This window comes from Mesocricetus auratus, unplaced genomic scaffold (assembly GCF_017639785.1).
Source record: "Mesocricetus auratus isolate SY011 unplaced genomic scaffold, BCM_Maur_2.0 Super-Scaffold_100019, whole genome shotgun sequence".
Classification (NCBI taxonomy): domain Eukaryota; kingdom Metazoa; phylum Chordata; class Mammalia; order Rodentia; family Cricetidae; genus Mesocricetus; species Mesocricetus auratus.
In genome coordinates this window covers 8908375-8926926 of record NW_024429200.1, presented here as the reverse complement: position 1 = coordinate 8926926, position 18552 = coordinate 8908375, and the positions used below count along the sequence as shown (strand labels likewise).

Sequence of the window (18552 nt, the reverse complement as noted above, 5' to 3'; positions counted from 1 at the left end):
CTGTCTGCACCTCCCCAGCAAAGGAATTACACATCGATACTTACAAACTGAGCTGTCTCCTTAACCCTGGGCCCCTTAATGTGTGTCCCTACCTCCCAGAACAGTGTCTGCTGCACAGGGCTGTGCTGACTTGGTGAATTAACATAGAACTCAGGGCAATGTCCATGGTTGATTCTAGCAGGAGCAAGAGTGGGGTCAAGTGGTAGGAGCTGTTCCCCATGGCAGCACTTCATCCGAAACAGGGAGGCTGGCTGGGAATACCAGACAGCAACTCGTGATGCTCCCAAGCATCGTGGGCCACACAGCGGTTCCTAAGCTGCCTTCTGCTGCTCTATAGTAGAACTAGCTTTCCTAGTTCACAACATCCCTGTCCACGGGCAAGGAAGCCTGCCTTCTGGGCTCCAGGCACTAACATATCAGGTTCTACACAAAGCCCTTTGGTGTGGGGAGGAGTGGGAGCTTCTTTATTGTAGGTCACAGATATGGGGACTGAAAACCATTCTGAGAACATAGAGGCAACTCAGCCTGAACCCCTGCCATCCAGCTAGCCAACACCTCAATCACCCCTCTGCCCAAGTGGATTCCTACCCTTGCTGTGTAGTTCCCCCTTTGTGGTTGACACAAATCACAAACATTGCTGTATGTACACGCGGTATGTGAGGTTCCTTCTCAAGACTTCTGGGAAGGAGATGCAAAGTCATAGGCAAATATGATTTGCATCCTGGTTTGATGTTGAGATTGAGGTATGGCCCGTGGGATGCAGAAAACGGCATCCCCCTGACTCATAGATGGCACAGGCTGTGGTAATAAGCAGGTGGCCAGAGTCATCGGGCTTTTGACCTTGATTTTATATATCCGCAGGGAGAGGGTGGGATCAAGTGGACATAGGCTTCCAATCTGTGCTATGGACGACAAAGGCCACCAGTAGCCAGGCCCCCAGACAGTGAAGGGACCTAGCAGGAGGTTCTCAAATATGGGCCATTCAGAGCCCCTGTCCATTTAAGGCACAGCTAGGGTAGAGTGGTCCCCAGCTAGGACCTCTGACCTCTGGCTTGCACATTTGCATTTAAAAGCCATGATGGAAATGTAATTTTCCTGGAAGGCAGGGTTATACTCCTCGGTGCAGCACACAGCCTACTCAGCATGGTGACAAAGAACGTAGCTGAAATGGGTCCTCCCAGGAGTAGAGAGAGCTGCGTGAAGGATGGGCAGAGGGGTGAAGGAAGTCAAATGCTTCTGCATAGGGGAAATCTTTGAAGTGTGTGCAGGCCTTGCCTAATCAAACTCACCGTGAGACGCTCCAAGCACTTCACTAAATCCCAGTGTAGCTGTTTTCCATTTAGGGTTGACTTGCTTTGAGGGAGTTTCAGGAACTGAATAGAACAGTTATAATTTCCAACTTTCTTGACTGAAAGCAAATGCACCGGTCAGATTTCCTGGAATCTAACAGGGATTTGACACCGTGTTACCTCTAAAATACAAATGCACTTTATTGCAGTCTAGAGTCTGGAAAGGTGGGGGAGACCTTCAATGTGGGTGAATTTTTTTCTTCTCTTTTTACATTGAAGCAATTTCCTGTTTCTCCAGCAATATTGAGGCTGGAGGCCACAGAGGTGAGAGCACAACAAGGAAGATAAATTGTCGTCTTTGTCACTCAAACTTCAGCTGGACAGAGGAGAATGAATTTGCTGGTTATTTTTCTTCCAAAACCTAGGCAGGGCCCAGTGATCCTGGAAGGTATAGAAGTTGCCTATGCTTGGGCCCCACACAACTCTTGTGGTAAGAGACCTTACCCAGTAAGAAAAGGAACTCACGCATAGGTCAGGAACAGAAAAACCACCTTTCTTTATGGTTATCATAATTCAGTCAGTCCATGGAGGCACAGGGTTGGAGAGCCCCGAGAAACAGCTCCATCATAGGGTGTTGGGGTTTCCTCAGCAATGAACAGCTCTGTTGCTCTGGAGTCATAACAAAGGACTGGAGAGGAGAAGCAACTGAGTTGTCCAGACGTTTCTGTTCCTAGGTGCAGGGATCCAGAGGGAGGCTAGACAAGGGAAGGGCTCCTGGATACTAAAACTCTCCCTGTAGAGCCAGTGTTATGGGCTGGGTGGTAGCTCAGTTGGAAGAGCGTGGTTAGCACGTGTGGAGCTCTGGGTTGACTCTATCCATCCCCAGTACCGCATGAACTGGGCATGCTGCACCATGCCTGGAACCTCAGGGAGATTGAAAGTTCAAGGTCATCTCTTGCTCCAGAGTGAGTTTGAGGCCAGCCCTGGCTGCAACAAGAGCAGTATGACAATCTAAGGCTATGAAGTGGATCCTTGAGTCCTTATCCCTCTTCTGTATGTATTTCCCTACATGCTGTTTCATTATTGGCTCCTGTGTGAAGTGACTGAAACTTACTACATTTTACCCCCCTAAAGGCTGGTGGGGTGGGGGTTGCCTATGGGTGGGATGGTTTCTTAAACAGGGATGCAGCTCCACCATATGCAATCACTGCTGGGGTAGGTAGGAGATCTGTGATATGAGCTCATGCTTCTGGGGTGGTTTGTTAGTATTCAGGCATCTGCACTGGTGCCCTTGGGGTTCTGACAGGATACGGCCTCAGCTGCAGCCACTAAGAACAACACCTGTGCACATTCACTTTGTTCCCTTTCAAAAGGGCCCTGCCAACCTCCCATTTTCTCTCTCTCTGCTTCTCTGTCTCTGTCTTCTCTTCTGCTGCTCCTGTCCCCAAAACTAGTCTCCTCTCTCCCCTCCCCTTTTCCCCTTCACTTTCCCCTAAGTAACCCCACCCCCACCCAAGCTCTTTTGCACAGCTTCTTTCTCTCATGCACTACTTTTTAAAATTGCACCACAGGTTTTAGTTGCACAGTCTGGCTGTACATCCTACACTGGGCATACCTGGCTGCTTAGTAAATACCTTGGGTCAGTGATGGGTCTTTTGCCCGTATCCTTTCTTTGGAGAATAAGTTCTATTTACTTGATTTAAAGGTAGTTACGGTGAATTGCTAAAGGATGAGAAGCCATACAGAACTGAAGATTTAGGTACTACAACAGAACATAAAAAAAATCTCAAGTCACTCTGCAGTGAGAATCCTGAGGACTTGGCGCCTCCAAGGTCCTGTGCACCTGTCACAGCCTCAGGAGATGGGAAAAGCTCGAGCACACAGAAGACCTTGGAGGAGGGAGAGAGGTGGCAAGGACAGCAGCAGGGGATTATGGTGGAAGAGAAAGGAGCATTTGGATGAACTTCAACTGGTTTACTCCAAATTTTAGGTCAGACTAGAAAGCCAAGACTCAGCTCACTCATCAGAGTCAGTCGGTTGCTGCTGCCCCTTTGAACTGTTAGCTGCTCTAATCTTTTTGTTTTCCACGGCTACAGCACAGTGCTATTAGCCATAGTCCCTGTTACATAAATGGGTCTATTGAACTTACCTCTTCAGGGTCTGCTCTTATGGTTCGTGACATGTAGGTGTTTGGTAAAGGCAATTATACCTTAGGTTGACTGGTAGCATTCAAAGAAGCGTGCCTCCACTCCCCACTCAAAACCATGCGACTTGCTTGTTCAGGTCTAGGTCAAATGCTGCTTAGGATTGCTGTAGGGATGGGGGGGGGTCTCATCAGCTGACTGAAGGCCACATGCCACACATGGAGTTATTGAAGGTCAATCGTTTCCAAACCATTCCATGTTAAGTCGCCTGCAAGCACCGGCTTCACTTCAGCTGTGTTCTGTGAGTTCACGTGGGAGGGGGGGAGTCAGAGGGGTGGGATGGGGGGGCCGGGACTATGACTTGTTGAGGGTGGTGCCAACTAAGCATCTTTCTAGGTACTTTTTTTCTTGAGTTGATGAGTGAAGCGTTACTCTAAGATCTGTTCTTAGCAGGTACTCCATGAGCCCCAAAGAATCACAGCACTCTTTCCAAGCATTCATCCAAAGGCCCCATGTGGCCCAGCCAGAGCTATGAAACCACACATAGGGAGTCTGTAAAGACTCAGGAAAAGACATCGCCCCGCCCTCTGATGCCCTCCGAGTGCCTCCTTTCCACCCTCGCCCCCATCATACATGTCTACAATGGTAAGTTAATAGCTGGTGGTTCCAGAGATGGCCTGACAAACCACCCCACCCCAGGCTTACCAGCTTTCAATGTCTAATTCCTCAGTGTTGTCTTCCCCTGCCAGCGACAAGACTGGCAATCTGGGATGTGCCAAGTTCTTGGCTCCAGATTGTAAAACAAAACAGTATAGGAGGGAATTTGCAAGTGAGCTGATTGGCAAACACTACAGCAAGTCACTGTGTAAACACTGGTTTCCGCGCACCTATTATTTCTCTCAGGCCGCTACCTGGGTGCCATCCTGACAGTGTGGAAGTGTGTTGTTCCTTGAATCTCACATGCTCCGTCAGTCACACTTAAATGAACCAGCTGACTGTGCATCGTTAAAAGCTAAAACAAACCATCCCAGTCAATAGAAGAACCCAGAACAAAAATCCTTCATTAACTGGTAATCACAGGGTTGCTCAGTAATTATGAGGGAGGGTCTCCACGGTCATTCAGAATCAACATCAGGTTTCCAGGTGTGTTCCCATCTGATGAGGCAAACTCAGAAGATGCCAACACAGGAACCTAGATGAACTAGAAGCTATACACACTCAGGGGTGACCACCCTGACTTTCTCTAGAGGAACAGTAGTTGAACATGTGGGGTATTCTTTCAACATTCCTGACTCCAAATACTACTTTCCTGAAGTCACATAAACTCACATTTACTAGGTCTCATAAAATGCACGCATTCCGACTATCACATGTTGACCACGGGGTCCCACTGGTCCCTTTCTACATCAAGGGAGGAAGGTGTAGGGGGGAGGGGAGGCCTCTCACAGCCGGCAGGCAGAAGAGCTGGAAGCAGAACACAGAAGCACCTCACTAGAGAGTACAGTTTTTAAGGACTTAACTTACTTATGTATGTGTGCATCTGTGTGTATGTAGGTTTGTGTATATGTGAGCACAAGTGAACACGGAGGCCACAGGAGGGCATCAGATCCCCTGGGCCGAGTTACAGGTGGTGGAGAGGTATCAGATGGGATGCTGGGAACTGAATCCAGGTCTTCTACAAGTAGAACAAGCATCCTTAACCTCTGACTCATCTCTCTAGCTCTTGGGTATGAATTTTTAATCACTCTGATAAACTCTCCACAAAACAAAAGTAAATGAAAATTCTACATGGCAAAAGATGACATCACATAACACAGTCATTTCCTCCTAAGACCAAGCTGCAAGTATCACCTGCCTGGCTGGCTCTGCAACTAGTTTTGGAGACTGTGGAGGAGAGTTGTGGTGTAAATGCAAATGAATAACAGTGCAAGGCAGTTTAATTCACCACCCAAGACAAAGGAACACACAAGGCTCTAGCTAAATTGCCAGTCTTTGTCAGAAAATAGATTTATTATTGATAGTGAGTGACGTTGTCAGTATTCACTACAGAGGTTGCATAAGCCAAGGCTCGCTTTATATTGATAAAAATGCCTTATTTCACTTGCAATCATAAACATTATTCCAGTAAAAGAGGTACATTTTCTCTCCTTTCTCTTTCTTGCATGATCATAAGTTACAATGAGATAGATCCTATATAATGAGAAGGGCACACTGTCACAGCTGCCCCACCCAGTGCTTCCTTCCTGCCCCTCCACTTGAAATAGTTTATTGTCCCCACTCCCGGCTTTCTCAGAGCGGAGGTCACTAAGTGCTGGAGTCTGGAGTGGAGAGAATAGCTCATGTCAGGAGAGGCTGGGAAGAGAACAGAAGGGTGCGGTGGACTGTCTTTCTCTTTATTCTTTGTGGGTTTCATTAACACTTAACAGTGTTCTTTGATGACAGATACCTGATCTAGACCCTGGCTTTTTAAACTATTGATCAAAACATGTTATCATTCTGCAGAGTCCATTTTCCAAAGCCTGTCTATCTTTAGTGGTTTTCTCTTTAATTGGGTCATTTTCTTACTAGGAAAAGAAAAATGTTCCACCTCTGGAATTAACGTTGACGGAGCTTTGCATGTTCTCGGGGGGAACTTTATCCTCCCTTCTCCAGCATGCTCTGCAAGAGAAATAGAAAGTATGAGTTTTACCACCGGAAGGCAAGGGCAAGGAAATGGCAATAACTATTGAGGATGATTACAGTGCTACTCAAATACCGGCTTCCAAACCATGAAATAAAGCAAATGCTTCTCATCTCAAAATACCACTGCCTCATCAATGTGAGTCTCCAAATGACCCACCCACCAGCGTCTGAGAACATCCTGGGGAAGAATACAGTGTGGACGGCCGGTGGGGAGGGAGTTGTGGGCCAGCTCCGCCCTTAGGGACATCTGGAAACAGGGCTACAAGTGACAGGGAAACTCGCTGAGGTAGCATGAAGTTGGTTGGGCACAGTGCAGCAGTTACACCCAACAGTTCTTGAGGAAGACTCTCATCTGGTAACCAAGCCCGCACTCCGGGACACCACCTGGCTCTAGGTAGGATGCAGATGTCCACGCACACACAACACCCAGCAGCACCAGAGGCAGGTCTCTTCCTGAACTGTCCCAGTGCCCTCTTCACTTTCCAAGTATTGGGAATGTAGATAGGAACCATCAAAGGAAACTACAGCCAGCTGGGCAGGAGGAGGTCCCCCACTCTTATAGAACCTTGAGAATAAAAAGGACAGTCATCTTCCTTTTAGCTTTAAAACCACCTAGAAGAGGGTAGGTGAGGCCTGCAGCTGTCCACGCTGCCTATACCCTTCCACCTGACACCAGCTCGGCTACGGAGCCCTCACTGCATTTAGTTAAGAGCTACAGGAAAGCTAACACATGTGCCCTTGGGAAATGAGAGACTAGGCGTGGTAATAATTTGCTACTTTTTACTTATTTGCTAAATATATGCTAAGGTTTATTAAGTAAAACATGTACATGATAAAAATAAACTCACAGAGGAACAAAGCATACATTGGGAAAGGTTTTTGTTCAGGCTGCATCCAGGGAAGGGAGGAATTCCAAAGTTCTGCCTGGCACAGGCAGCAATTCTCTGCAGTTGCAAGGAAGGGGGAGGGCGTTGCATCCTATTTCTCACGTGAGATGGCGGAATAAGGACAGAAAACTGGGCAGTGGGCAGTTAAGAGCCAGGAAGAAATCAGCGTGGTTAAGGAAGGAGGGAGGCAGGGCAAGGAGGACAAGCTTCCTGCTGGCCACTGAAAACAAATGGGTATCCAGCAAATGCCCATTTCATGAGAACGGCACTCCTGAAACTGAACCTGACATCCTTGGCTCAGTGAACTCAACAGAGGGGAGAATGGAGGTGGGAAACCCCAGCAGACTGCACTGGAAACCATGCCAGGGAGGGCAAGGGAGACACAGGCACAAGAAGTCCAGAGAAGAGGAAGTGAGAAGACAGACTCAGTGGACCCCGTGACAAAGTATGGGAGGGGACACTATGTGAAAAAAAAAAAAAAGCAAAAGGATAAATATGGCTTTGCGTTTGTGGACTGATTTTGAATGAGACATCCCCACAGGAATCTTTGGAAAGAAGTTACAGGTTTGGGAAGAAAGGTCAAATGATGTAAGACAAAGATGATGGGGTGGGGTGTGGAAAACGGAGAACAGGGTAGAAGGACAAACAAGAGGGGATCTGGGTCCTAGAAACAAGGGAGGATGGCTATCTGATTATCGTGGGGCCTGTGATTATAGGTCCCTGTGCTCTGGGGACATGGAGCACTACAGACTAGACTCAAAGGCAGGCAAAGTAGAGAGAAAGACAGCGGAACGGGAAGAAAGACGCTGCTTTAGTCACAAGTTAGAAAAGCCCAGGTCCAGAGGGCATGAAGCACAAAGCAGAGGCAGCAAAGCCCCCCATGGTGGGGCCAGGGACTCCACACGACACACGAAGTTCCTCAAGAGTATGTGTTTGCAGTTCCTCAAGAGTATGTGTTTGCAGTTCCTCAAGAGTATGTGTTTGCGGGCAAAATGTGACATCCAACCATGCAAGTCAGACACTGTCTGCCACTGTCAGTGTCCCAGCGTTTCCTCTAGGCTCACCTTTGTGACTTGATCTGTGTAAGTCTCTCCAGTCACAGAAGGGGGCTCTGTAAATGCCCAGCACAGAGACACCGCACTGCCCAGTGCTCTAGGCTCACCTTTGTGACTTGATCTGGGTAAGTCTCTCCAGTACACAGATGGGGGCTCTGTAAACGCCCAGCACACAGACACCGCACTGCCCAGTGCTTTGCTACACGCACTAGAGAAGTCGGTCTGAGCAGATCTATAGTGAGCACGCTTAGGGCTTCCGGTTCCTGGAGAGAACCTCTTTGAGCGATGCTCTAAGGTTGCTCTGCACCGGGGGTCACGAGCCCACGTACTTCTGAATTCACCAATGACAACCTTACGCATTATGACATCCGCCTGGTCGGGATCACATGGCTCTCCCTCTCCCTATACAGTCAGGTGACAATATGCCTCTTCAGTGTTGTGACATAATCTGCAGCTCGTGCAACACAATGAAAGTCATAGTTAAAGGGTTCTCTGAAGGCTTAACCATTCTTTCTTTTCAACCCCAAGCAACTGTAGAAGAGTAATTCTCAGTGGAATGCCAGCAGTGCTAGACCTTCCCAAAGAAAGACAAGCTGGGCTCTGGCTCAAAATAGGGACCAGACACTTAGAATACCGGGCCACAGCTGCAAAGGACACCATGCTCACACCCACCACTTGCCCTGGGACATGTGTTAAACTCCCAGTCCCTCAGAGACAGCAATGCTGTGTGTGTCCCTTTCTAGAGACATGAGGGCACACAGGAGGGCCTGGTCTATAAACCTGTCACAATGCACTCAGCTGCTACCCGAGGGTGGCAGAGGTGGTACAAAATCGCTCTGCTGCTGTCAGGGACATTAACAAACACAACGTCAAGTTGGCATTTTTAAAAAGATGAATAAATTCATAAACATTCTGTGCTATTAGTCCATCACAGCTGTGCAAACCAGGTCTGCTGAAGGCTAGAGGTCATGGTTGGAGGGAGTCCCAGGACTGACAGGTCTACGCTGGCCGCACCTCTCAGACTGTCCCATCTCTGTATCTAGATGCTGTTGGGTTGGATTAACACTGCATAAATTAACACTGCATAAATTAACAAAGGAAATTCCCTAAAGAATGAAAGGGAAGCTTTGCAAGTTATATTAAAAAAAAAAACCCTGCTGCTTTCATTTAAGGAAATGCTAACACTTAATCTTAATGTGGAGAAGAAACTCCTCACTGCTGCTCCTCATTCACATATTTGGGTCTGCAGAAACGCCTTTTGTAAATAGCTGTACAAAGCACCAAAAGGAGCAAATGGCTCAGGCATCAACACTGCTCTTTTCCAAAATCTCTTTTGGTTCCAGCCACGGATGAGCTCACACTGTCAAACAGGGACAGTGCCCCTGGGGACCCAAGATGGTGTGTCATTCCCACTTATTAAAATGATCTCAAGCGCTCTTCTGGAATATTTCTGTTACACAGTCATCTCGTCAGCCAGTTTCTGAATCTCAGTCTTGCACAGGCTGACTACCCTAGCAGTGAGCAGTCACTGGCTGTCTCTGTAGATTTAAAAGGAATTTAAGAGCAACCCTGTATTGCTAAGCAATCATTACAGAGAGAATGGGATTTTAAAAGAGACCAACCAGACTGTATGTGTCCCTAGAGGGAAACTACCCGGACTCTCCCTAAGGTCAGATTAGGTGTGGACACAGGAAGGGTTTCACAATGGGGGGTTGGGGGTGGCTAACACAGAAGCAGCAGGTCCTGAGTTAGCTTTCACTGAGGAGAGACAGGGAATGCAGAGTGCAAAGGAACAGATCTGTGATGGGGAAAATCAACGAGAGGCCTGTGGGTAAGAAAGCTTTAGAGAAACCAGCTTGGCTGCCTGTGTGCTGAACCTGGAAGTATGATGAACTAACCAGTTTTCGTCTCAGTGTCTGTCCCTACAGGCAGGGCTGTGTTTTGCTCTTCCCGTTTTTGTAGAAGACACCAGTCAACTTTGCCTGGATCCTGTTTCATATCATCCATGTCTCTAGGTGACATTCAAATGTACTCACTCATACATGGATTTTAGACATGGATCAGGAGAGTGCAGTCTGCAATTTCACTGACAGAGAGTCTGGGAAACAGGAAAGAACCTAAGAGAGATATGCATGGTACCCCAGAGAAAAGGAATGAAGCAAGATCTCCTGAGCAGATTGGGAGCACGGCTGGGGTGGGGGGAGAGAGGGAGCTGGGAAGAAGAGAGAGGGAGAAGAGGAGGAGAGAGTAGGTCATGGGGGAACAGGAAGGTTGAGTGGGGGGTAGAATAGGGAGAGAACAGGATGAGAAATACCGTAATAGAGGGAGTCATAGGTTTGAAGAGAGATCTGGCACCAGTGAGAACCTCTAACGATCTACAAGGATGACACCAACTGGCAAGCTAAGCAATAGTGGAGAGACCACCTTAAACACCCATTCCTGATAATGAACTTGACAAGTACCTTATATGCCATCCTAGAACCTTCATCCAGAGACTGATGGAAGCAGAGGCAAACACCCACAGCTAAACACTGAACTGAACCCATGGAACCCAGTGACAGAGAGAGAGGAGCAGTGAGCAAATTGGCAAAGAACGGGCCGGTGAAACCAGCAGAGACAGTCTTGGACCCCAGACTGATGGCTGAGAGGCCAGCATGGGACCGATCCAGACTCCCTGAGTGTGAGAGTCAGTGAGGAGGCCTGGGCAGCCTATGGGGCCCTGGGCAGTAGATCAGTATTTATCCCTAGCATACAAATGAACTTCGTGTGTCCATAACACAAAGAGGGATGCTCTCTCAGCCTGGACTCTTGGGGAAAGGCCTGGACCCTGCTCTGAGTGAAATGACAGACTCTGGATATCTCCTATGTGGAAGGAAGTGGGGACAGGGTGGGAGGCTGAGGGGGCATGGAAGGGGGGAGAGAGAGGGATCTGGGATCAACATGTGAAGCAGGCTCTTTTCTAAAAATATGTAATAAAAAATGAAAAAAATTAACTTACAAGTAATTAACTGTTTATATACAACTTGCCACAAAAAGCAGACAAAACATTAACAGACTGTAACTCAAACTCTTGGAAGATGAGTCCTAGGAATAACATACCTATTAAGAAAAATGAAAATCTAGTACTATGGTACTGTATCAAATTCAATTTTTATTTTAAAACAGAGAAAAGGCCTTAAAGCAATGTGTTACTCTCAGAGGGTAGGCGAGAAATAGATTCCTAGGATGGACAGGGCTTGAGGAGCGTGCAAGTTTGGAACTCGACTTGCTTGGACAGTTTCAGACTTGACAGGCAGCCACTCCACAGAAGGAGTGAGATCATCCTGTGTCCAGCTCAAAGAGTAACAAATGCCACTAGGCAATGACAAAGAATGCATGGAACACAATAAAAACATGTCGCCAGAGGCCTTTCTTGGTTCATCTTTCTTCTTTCTGTTATACTGGATGGGCTCCTCAACCTAGGGATGCTGAGGATCTGAGAACTGTCAGTGTGGTACTAGCCAAGAGACAGGCTCAGCACTCTTTCGGCACCTACCACCGAGGCTGGCGTGACTCCTTGCCCAGGACCACGGCAGCTTCAGAGGGCACAATCGGGCAGAGGGAGAACACTTCTACTGCAGTGGCTTCTGCCTCCTTCCCAAGCCAGTTTCCCATTTGCTGCACACTAACTTTAGATGCATTCCTAGGGACAGTGAGTGACTTTAGACTTCTGCTAAGTGGTCTGGACTGGTAGCTAGTGACAGTGACATACCTTCTCATGAAGAAACACAAATAAACCCTTTAGGATTTGGTGAAAGTTTGGGGTGCCTGAATCCTACTTCTAACCTTCTAAATCAGAACATTCAAGGGGGAGGTCGGACACTTTTCAGACTGAGGTTCACATATATCTGTGGTCTCCTGGGTTTGAAATGCAGAACAGGAGATGGGCTCTATTGGGATATGGTGGACTCCACTCTGGAGTGAGAGGCATCCCGGTTCGAGACTGGGACTGGTTAAGACACCTGCCGGCAGGCTATGTTTTGGCTGGCACCTCAGGAACAGCTGTTTTTCCCTTTACTGGCTCTGGGGAAACTGAACTGTTTCTAGCCTCTCTGGTCATCGGATCACCTTGGTTGTCAGGACTGTGAACTTGAGGACAGAGTATATAGTTGAGGTCACACAACAGCAGACTAATTACAAGGTCAGCTGTCGGCAAACGCCAGGATGTAAAGGCACTGAAAACCCAGAGATCACAAAAGGACAGATGCTAATACTAAACAGACGATGCCTCTTGAGCCTATACCTACCTCTTGCTCTCCACAACAAATACAGAATCAGTCCTTGCAGGTAGAGCTTCAAGTCTTCACTTCAGGAAAAAAAGAAACTAAAGTTTTGGTCACCATGAGTAGTTTGGGATAGTGGCAAAAGCACTACCCAATAATCCTACCATCAAGTGAACACAGACTGTTCCATGAGAATTCTGTTAGTTTCTTCATTTTTGTGAATAGCGAGAGGCCTGGGAAAATGCTAAGATAGAATTCTTGCCTACAACCCTGAAGGTAAATGTTAAGGCAGTGAGAAGACACAGAAAATAGAGACAATGCTGAGTTGTAAGCCAGGCCTCTTTACTTAACAAATTAGAAGTTGAAGCCAGGCACATCTTTAATCCCAGCAGAGGCAGGCAGATCTCTGTTAGTTCAAGGTCAGCCTGGTCTACAAAGCAAGTTCAAAGATAGCTAGGACTGTTATGTGGAGAAATCCTGTCTCACAACCAACAAATACTCCTCCCCCTCAATAGAAGCCGGAGTGCCAAGCATTGTAATGTACCCCTTTAATCCCAGCATATGACATGCAGGGGCAGTCAGATCTCTGGGAGTCTGAGGCCAGTCTGGTCCATATGGTGATTTAGGGCTAGCCAGGGATACACACACAGAGGACTCTGTTTCAAAAAAAGGAAAAAAAGAAACAGAAGGGGGGGAGATGCTGGGGGGGAACATTTTATTTATATACTCGTGGATTCTTACTCTCGTCCCTGTTTATAAAAGTCCCACATAAGTCACATGTGGCAAAGCTGAATGGGACCCAGGCTTTAATGGCAAGAAGAGGCAATTCAATACTGGGGAATCTTAGAGAGCTAGCAGGCTAAGCAGGTACGGGGCAGACAAAAGCCTATGTAAACTGATGCTCTGTTTTTAAATGCTGTACTTAAATAGCCAGTCAACAGCTTTTACAACTTAGAAATATTAGAGTAATTTTGTGTCTTTTTTACCCTCATGAAGAATACATAACTTAATATATCAACAATAAGTCTAAATGTCTCACATCAAGCCACAAGGAACTGTTTAAGAATAGCTGAAGATTAATGTCAATGAGTGGATGACTAAGAAGAAAGGAAAAGCAAGGCTAAGGAACTTCCGGAAAATTTTCCTACCAGCAAAATCTATTAGTCTTTTGAACAGTACCCAAGGGACCTGTGAAAGCCCAACCTTATGAGTCATGTAAAAGTGGAGCGGACTACTGTAATGATTCCACCGGGGAAATCCTTGTACCGTGTCAGAAATGGACAAAGACTTAATGGTCGCTGTCCTGCTCCATGTCCAATACGTTCTCTGGACCTAACTGGAAGGCTAGAGAATGGAGCTGGCCCACCTGGAACTGCTACACTGGGCAGTGAGGACACTGTGAACTGATAACCCTTCTTCTAACAAGGTGAGCAGAATTGCGATCTCGAGGTTAGATTGTCTTCACAGGGAACCGAAGGGGCAGCCTTGTACCAGAGGATGATAGCTGTCAGAGATGAGGAAACCAGGTCCCTGCAGCTGATGTGCTGTGGCCTTTCAGGGGGCAGGTCAAGTGGCCCCTTTGATCATGGGCACTATCATTTCATGGCCCATGTGTGACCTACAGACTCTATTATCATTTCAGTAGCCTGGCGGTGATCCTGTCTCTCATTTTGCCATTACTGGTTCTCATTTTTCCTCACCACCTCAACTAGTATTTGTAGATGATGGACGTCTCTTCTTACACTCACCTGCTCCAAAAACAAACATCACTTAGTATATCTTGAAAACTTTTGTTTTGTTTTCATGGCAGGGTTTATCTTGAACTAGTTAAATTTACCATCATGATGTCCCTGGGCTTCAATGCTCTCAGCTGCACAATGGTGAAAGAAACCATTTCTATTACATCTCAGGGTGTCATAAAAACATGCAAGAGTGGATCTGAAGTGACCTTGAAATCCAAAAGCTTGAAGAGATGCAAGGGCTCATGTTTCATACTTCTTGGCTATTTCAGTGCTGTCTAAGCGATGGCAAGACTTTCATCTTTTTGATATTACTCTGTTGCCATCCACTTCCAAATAAGTGGATATAGAGCTGTGGAATATTAGAGACTCGAAACAGACTGGCTGCAAGTAATAAACTACATGGCAGGCTGGGAGTGAGTGCGAAGGAAGGTGGGTCTCTTATTCAATCATTAGTCTAGTGTCATGATTCTCCTAAGCGATGATCCTGAATCTGGGAAAAACAAAAGATGTACGATCACAAAAACCATCCAATTCACTGATGAGAGAAATCAAGGCTCAAGGTCAGAGACCTAGGAAGAGACAGAACATTGTTACAAACCCAGACCCATCTGCTATACTGTGCGGCATGTTATCTCGTTGCATGTTGACTTTTTTTTTATCCCGTGAATAGGAATTAATTACATGATGGGACTAAGTGTGATTCAACAAGATCTTTCCAGGCAAGGGTGGAGACAATGCTCTAAGGAACTTGGTGTTGAAACTTCAACAATACCAGAGATCACACTGTGGAAATAGGCGCCGGTGTCAGACGCCAATCTTGAAACACACACCTTGACACGGTGCCACGTCCACAAGGCTCCATTATCAGGTCAACCTATAAGTCCAAAGTGTTCAGGGAGTACTGCTATTAGAGGTCAGTTCAGGGAGTACTGCTACTGGAGGTCAGGGGCTTGTTAAGAGCTCATCGGAGGCCATTTGTGACAAATAACATGTACTAATTTACCAGCAGCATTACCTCTAGCAAGAGCTTTAAAGAAAAGAAACCCCAGCATATACTCAGTTATGCAAGTGCTTCTAGAAGCAAGTCACAGACAAAAGCAAACCATGAAGCTTTTGAAGACAACACAGGCTTTTAAATTTTGATCACATTTTCCCTACTTAATGTTACTGTTATTTTCCAGCTACCAGACAATAGCGACCCTCTCTTCAGATATTTACGGACTGTTGGAAATTTACACTAAGTGGTATTATTATAACTAGAGCAAACTGGGCTGTATGAAGACATGCTGTGTAACTCAAACACTAGATTTAATGGGTGAGAAGGTCAATTTTAGGGAGTTTGTCAGAAGAACCAAAGTTTCCAACAATTTATGTCTCTCCAAACCACGTACACCCAACTGTAAAGCAATTACGTGTCCTGTTGAAATTGTTAATTTGCTGTAGGGATATCATTAACTTTCTAAAGCACATAAATGAAGAGAAAATATGCATCCTATGAGTGTCACATTATGCAGTTATGAAGGGTCATGAAGCTTATGAAAGGAGTGAAATTACTTCCTAAATATGATTCAGTTTTGTGTGTGTGTCCCAGCTTGTGTTTGTTTGAAAGCAAATGGCCCTCATGGGAGTGGCACTATTAGGAGGTGTAGCTTAGTTGGAGTATGTGTGGCCTTGTTGAAAGAAGTATCACTACAGGAGCGGGCTTTGAGGTATAATATGCTCAAGTTATGCCCAGTGTCCCCAATGGCTCCTTTACTGCCTGTGGATGAAGATGTGTATCTCTCGGGCCCTTCTCCAGCACCATGTCTGCCTGCATGTCGCCATGCCCTGCCATGATGATAATGAACTAACCTCTGAAACTGTAAGCTAGCCCCAGTTAAATGTTTTCCTTTTTAAAAGTTTCCATAGTCATGGTGTCTCTTTACAGCCATAGACACCTTAATTAAGACATCACGTTAATGGGCTCTACCAACTGGTTGGGGAATGAATAGTGACTGAAGAGTAGATTTCTTTTATTTCTGCTAGACCTATTACTAATGGGCCTCAAGTTTGCTGGCTCTTCTTCCATGCTGGCTTTGAATAGTGGCTTAGAGATATGAGGTATTAACCATGAGGATATAATCATTAGAGTCATTAGAATACGTAAAGTTCAGAGCAATGAAGTTTATTTTAAATATATTTTTCTCCCTGCACATAAATAAATGCAGGGAGAGTTCAGGAGAGCATAACTCTTTCTTCTTGCACAGGGACTTGAACCCGGGGCTTGAGCATGTCAGGCAAACCCTCTACCAATAAGTTACAACTGCATTCTTTATTTACTTTTTACTTTGAGAGAGGCTCTCACGAAACTGTCCAGGCTGTCTGTCTGTCTGTCTGTGTCCCTGGACCTCCAGTAGGTAGGATCACATGCCTGAAGCACTAGGCCTAGCTAGAATCTGGACTCTTCTGACAGTGAAGTGGACAGAACTTAGGAGTTAACCAACTGATTAGAGAAATTCTTGATGAGGACGAGCTGAGGGTAGAAAATTTCCCCCGTGTTAGGTCCTTACCACTGCCCACTGCCCACTTGGCTCTCTGGTTTTCAGGTGTCCAGGCAGCATTTTGCACACCCACCTGTTTGGCATGGTTGACACAGTGCATGTACTGGCTGGCTAGAGCAGAGCAGCTGAGGGTCTGCTGGGTGTTCTGGCGGTAACACTGGAGGATTTTGGTCTGCAGATCTGCACAGACTGGATGATAGTCATACCGCCTGAAAACAAAACAAAGACTACTGAGAAAAGGCATCCTCATTTACTGTAAAGGTCAAGGTTAAAGATTATATAGGTCCTACAAATGACGCCAGTGCTCTTGCTCTACAGCCCGGTCTGGCAAGTTAGAAATCTGCCAGCCCCAGTTTCTCTCTGGCATACCCACAGCCAGCAGGTCGTGAAGCTCTGGCCCCTGCAGTATGGACTCCCATACTCACCGTTATTATAGAAATTACAAGTATTTACACTTCCTGGATCCAAGCAATGACCTCTGGTCTTTGTGTCTACAGCCCTGGCTCTCTCCCTGCCTCCACAGGTCACCCAGAGGGTTCTTTAAAATCCATGAATTCAAGTCACTCTCTATTGCTTCTTAAGTGAAGTACAAGGCTAACAGAGACATAGATCAGGCTCCTGCCCGACTTAAGCCCTTGTTAGACCCTGTACCTTGCTGCAGCCTGGGTAAATTACACTCAGAGTGAAGGGTCTCACATCTGTGGTCACGAACTGCCTGTGAGCTGCCGGGAGATGCTTGGCACCCACACCCTCACCTGTGCCCATGTAACTGAAAACTACCCACTTATCTTTCAATGTGAAACTGTTCTTTGAACACCTCTCACTGGTTTGCTGCTTCTACCTAGCACATCCCAACTTTCCCTCTGTCCATGTCAAGAAGTATACACAAGCCAAGTGCAATCCACCAACCTACATTTACCAGAGTGCAAAGTCCAAGGGACTATGTCTTCTTTTCTTCGTGACATTCACTATCCAATGCGAATACTTTTTGTAGAAGCCATACAATAAGCTTGTTGAATTAATAAAAATGGGTAAACATCCAAATATCCCCCAGGTTAGACTTTCACAATTATATTTACAGGTCTTAGTTGGATTGCTCTCAATGAATATGCCATGCCAAACATAAATGTTTCCACAAAGCTTATATATACACTTGAAAATAATAAGCCAAATGAATTATACAAACAGAAAATATTCTTGTTTGTATGATGGGAGAACTTGTGAGTTATAAACTAACCACACAGAGAGAAAATATGCAAAACAATCAATAATCTAGGAATTTGTATTTTTAAAATTAGCTTGTTTAATAAAAAATGCTTCCAGTCTTATCAGTTCTGTCTCTGAAATTTAAATTTGTTATTTCCATATAACCCTGAAGTAGCATTACTTTAAGTTTAATGGGCTCTAAACACAAAAGCCCCAGAGAACACAGGGGGATATTTCCCATCAATAAGTAAACCCTTGGGTGACAGTTTGTTTCCTCATTACTTTTACCCAACATGATAAGCTAATGTATGCTTTGCCAGAGTGGAAATGCAAACCTTGTGCCTGTCCCTGTGGGAAACTTCTTCCCACTACCTCAGAAAGGAAGTAGATATATATACAGGGGGAAAAATGATCCGCAGATTTTACCTAACACTGTTTTTACTTTTTCATTCATTACTCTACTACTTGGTCTAATACTTGAGAACAGAATTTAAGTCCAAATCCCAGGGGTTTAAATTCTTTTTAAGCCTTTGATGCTCTGCATATCTGTAGATTTTTCTGGATCCAAGCTTTCCTAATCCCCAACAAATGAACATCAGCATCAAAAGGAATCCAGCTATGATTCCAGAAGCACGGCCCAGAAAACCACTGACCAACTGACGACAGCAAGATTTGTGTCCGGATAAGTATTGAATGCAATATGATTAAGCATCAGGGCAGCTGCATGCAGCAAATACATAGATAA

The 18552-nt window shown here is 45.9% G+C and overlaps 1 protein-coding gene across 2 annotated transcripts in view; it reads right to left on the bottom strand.

Moving 5' to 3' along the window:
* Positions 1-5411: 5411 nt before the first annotated feature.
* Positions 5412-18552, bottom strand: part of Chchd3 (coiled-coil-helix-coiled-coil-helix domain containing 3) — a 264717-nt gene continuing 251576 nt past the window's right edge. For both annotated transcript variants that reach the window (XM_021234265.2, XM_005082384.4), the window contains 2 exons: positions 16675-16810; positions 5412-6091 (listed from right to left, as the gene is read on the bottom strand). In XM_021234265.2, coding sequence (XP_021089924.1) covers positions 6068-6091; positions 16675-16810 — 160 coding nt within the window. In that variant the 3' untranslated portion in view covers positions 5412-6067. The remainder of the gene's footprint in view (positions 6092-16674; positions 16811-18552) is intronic.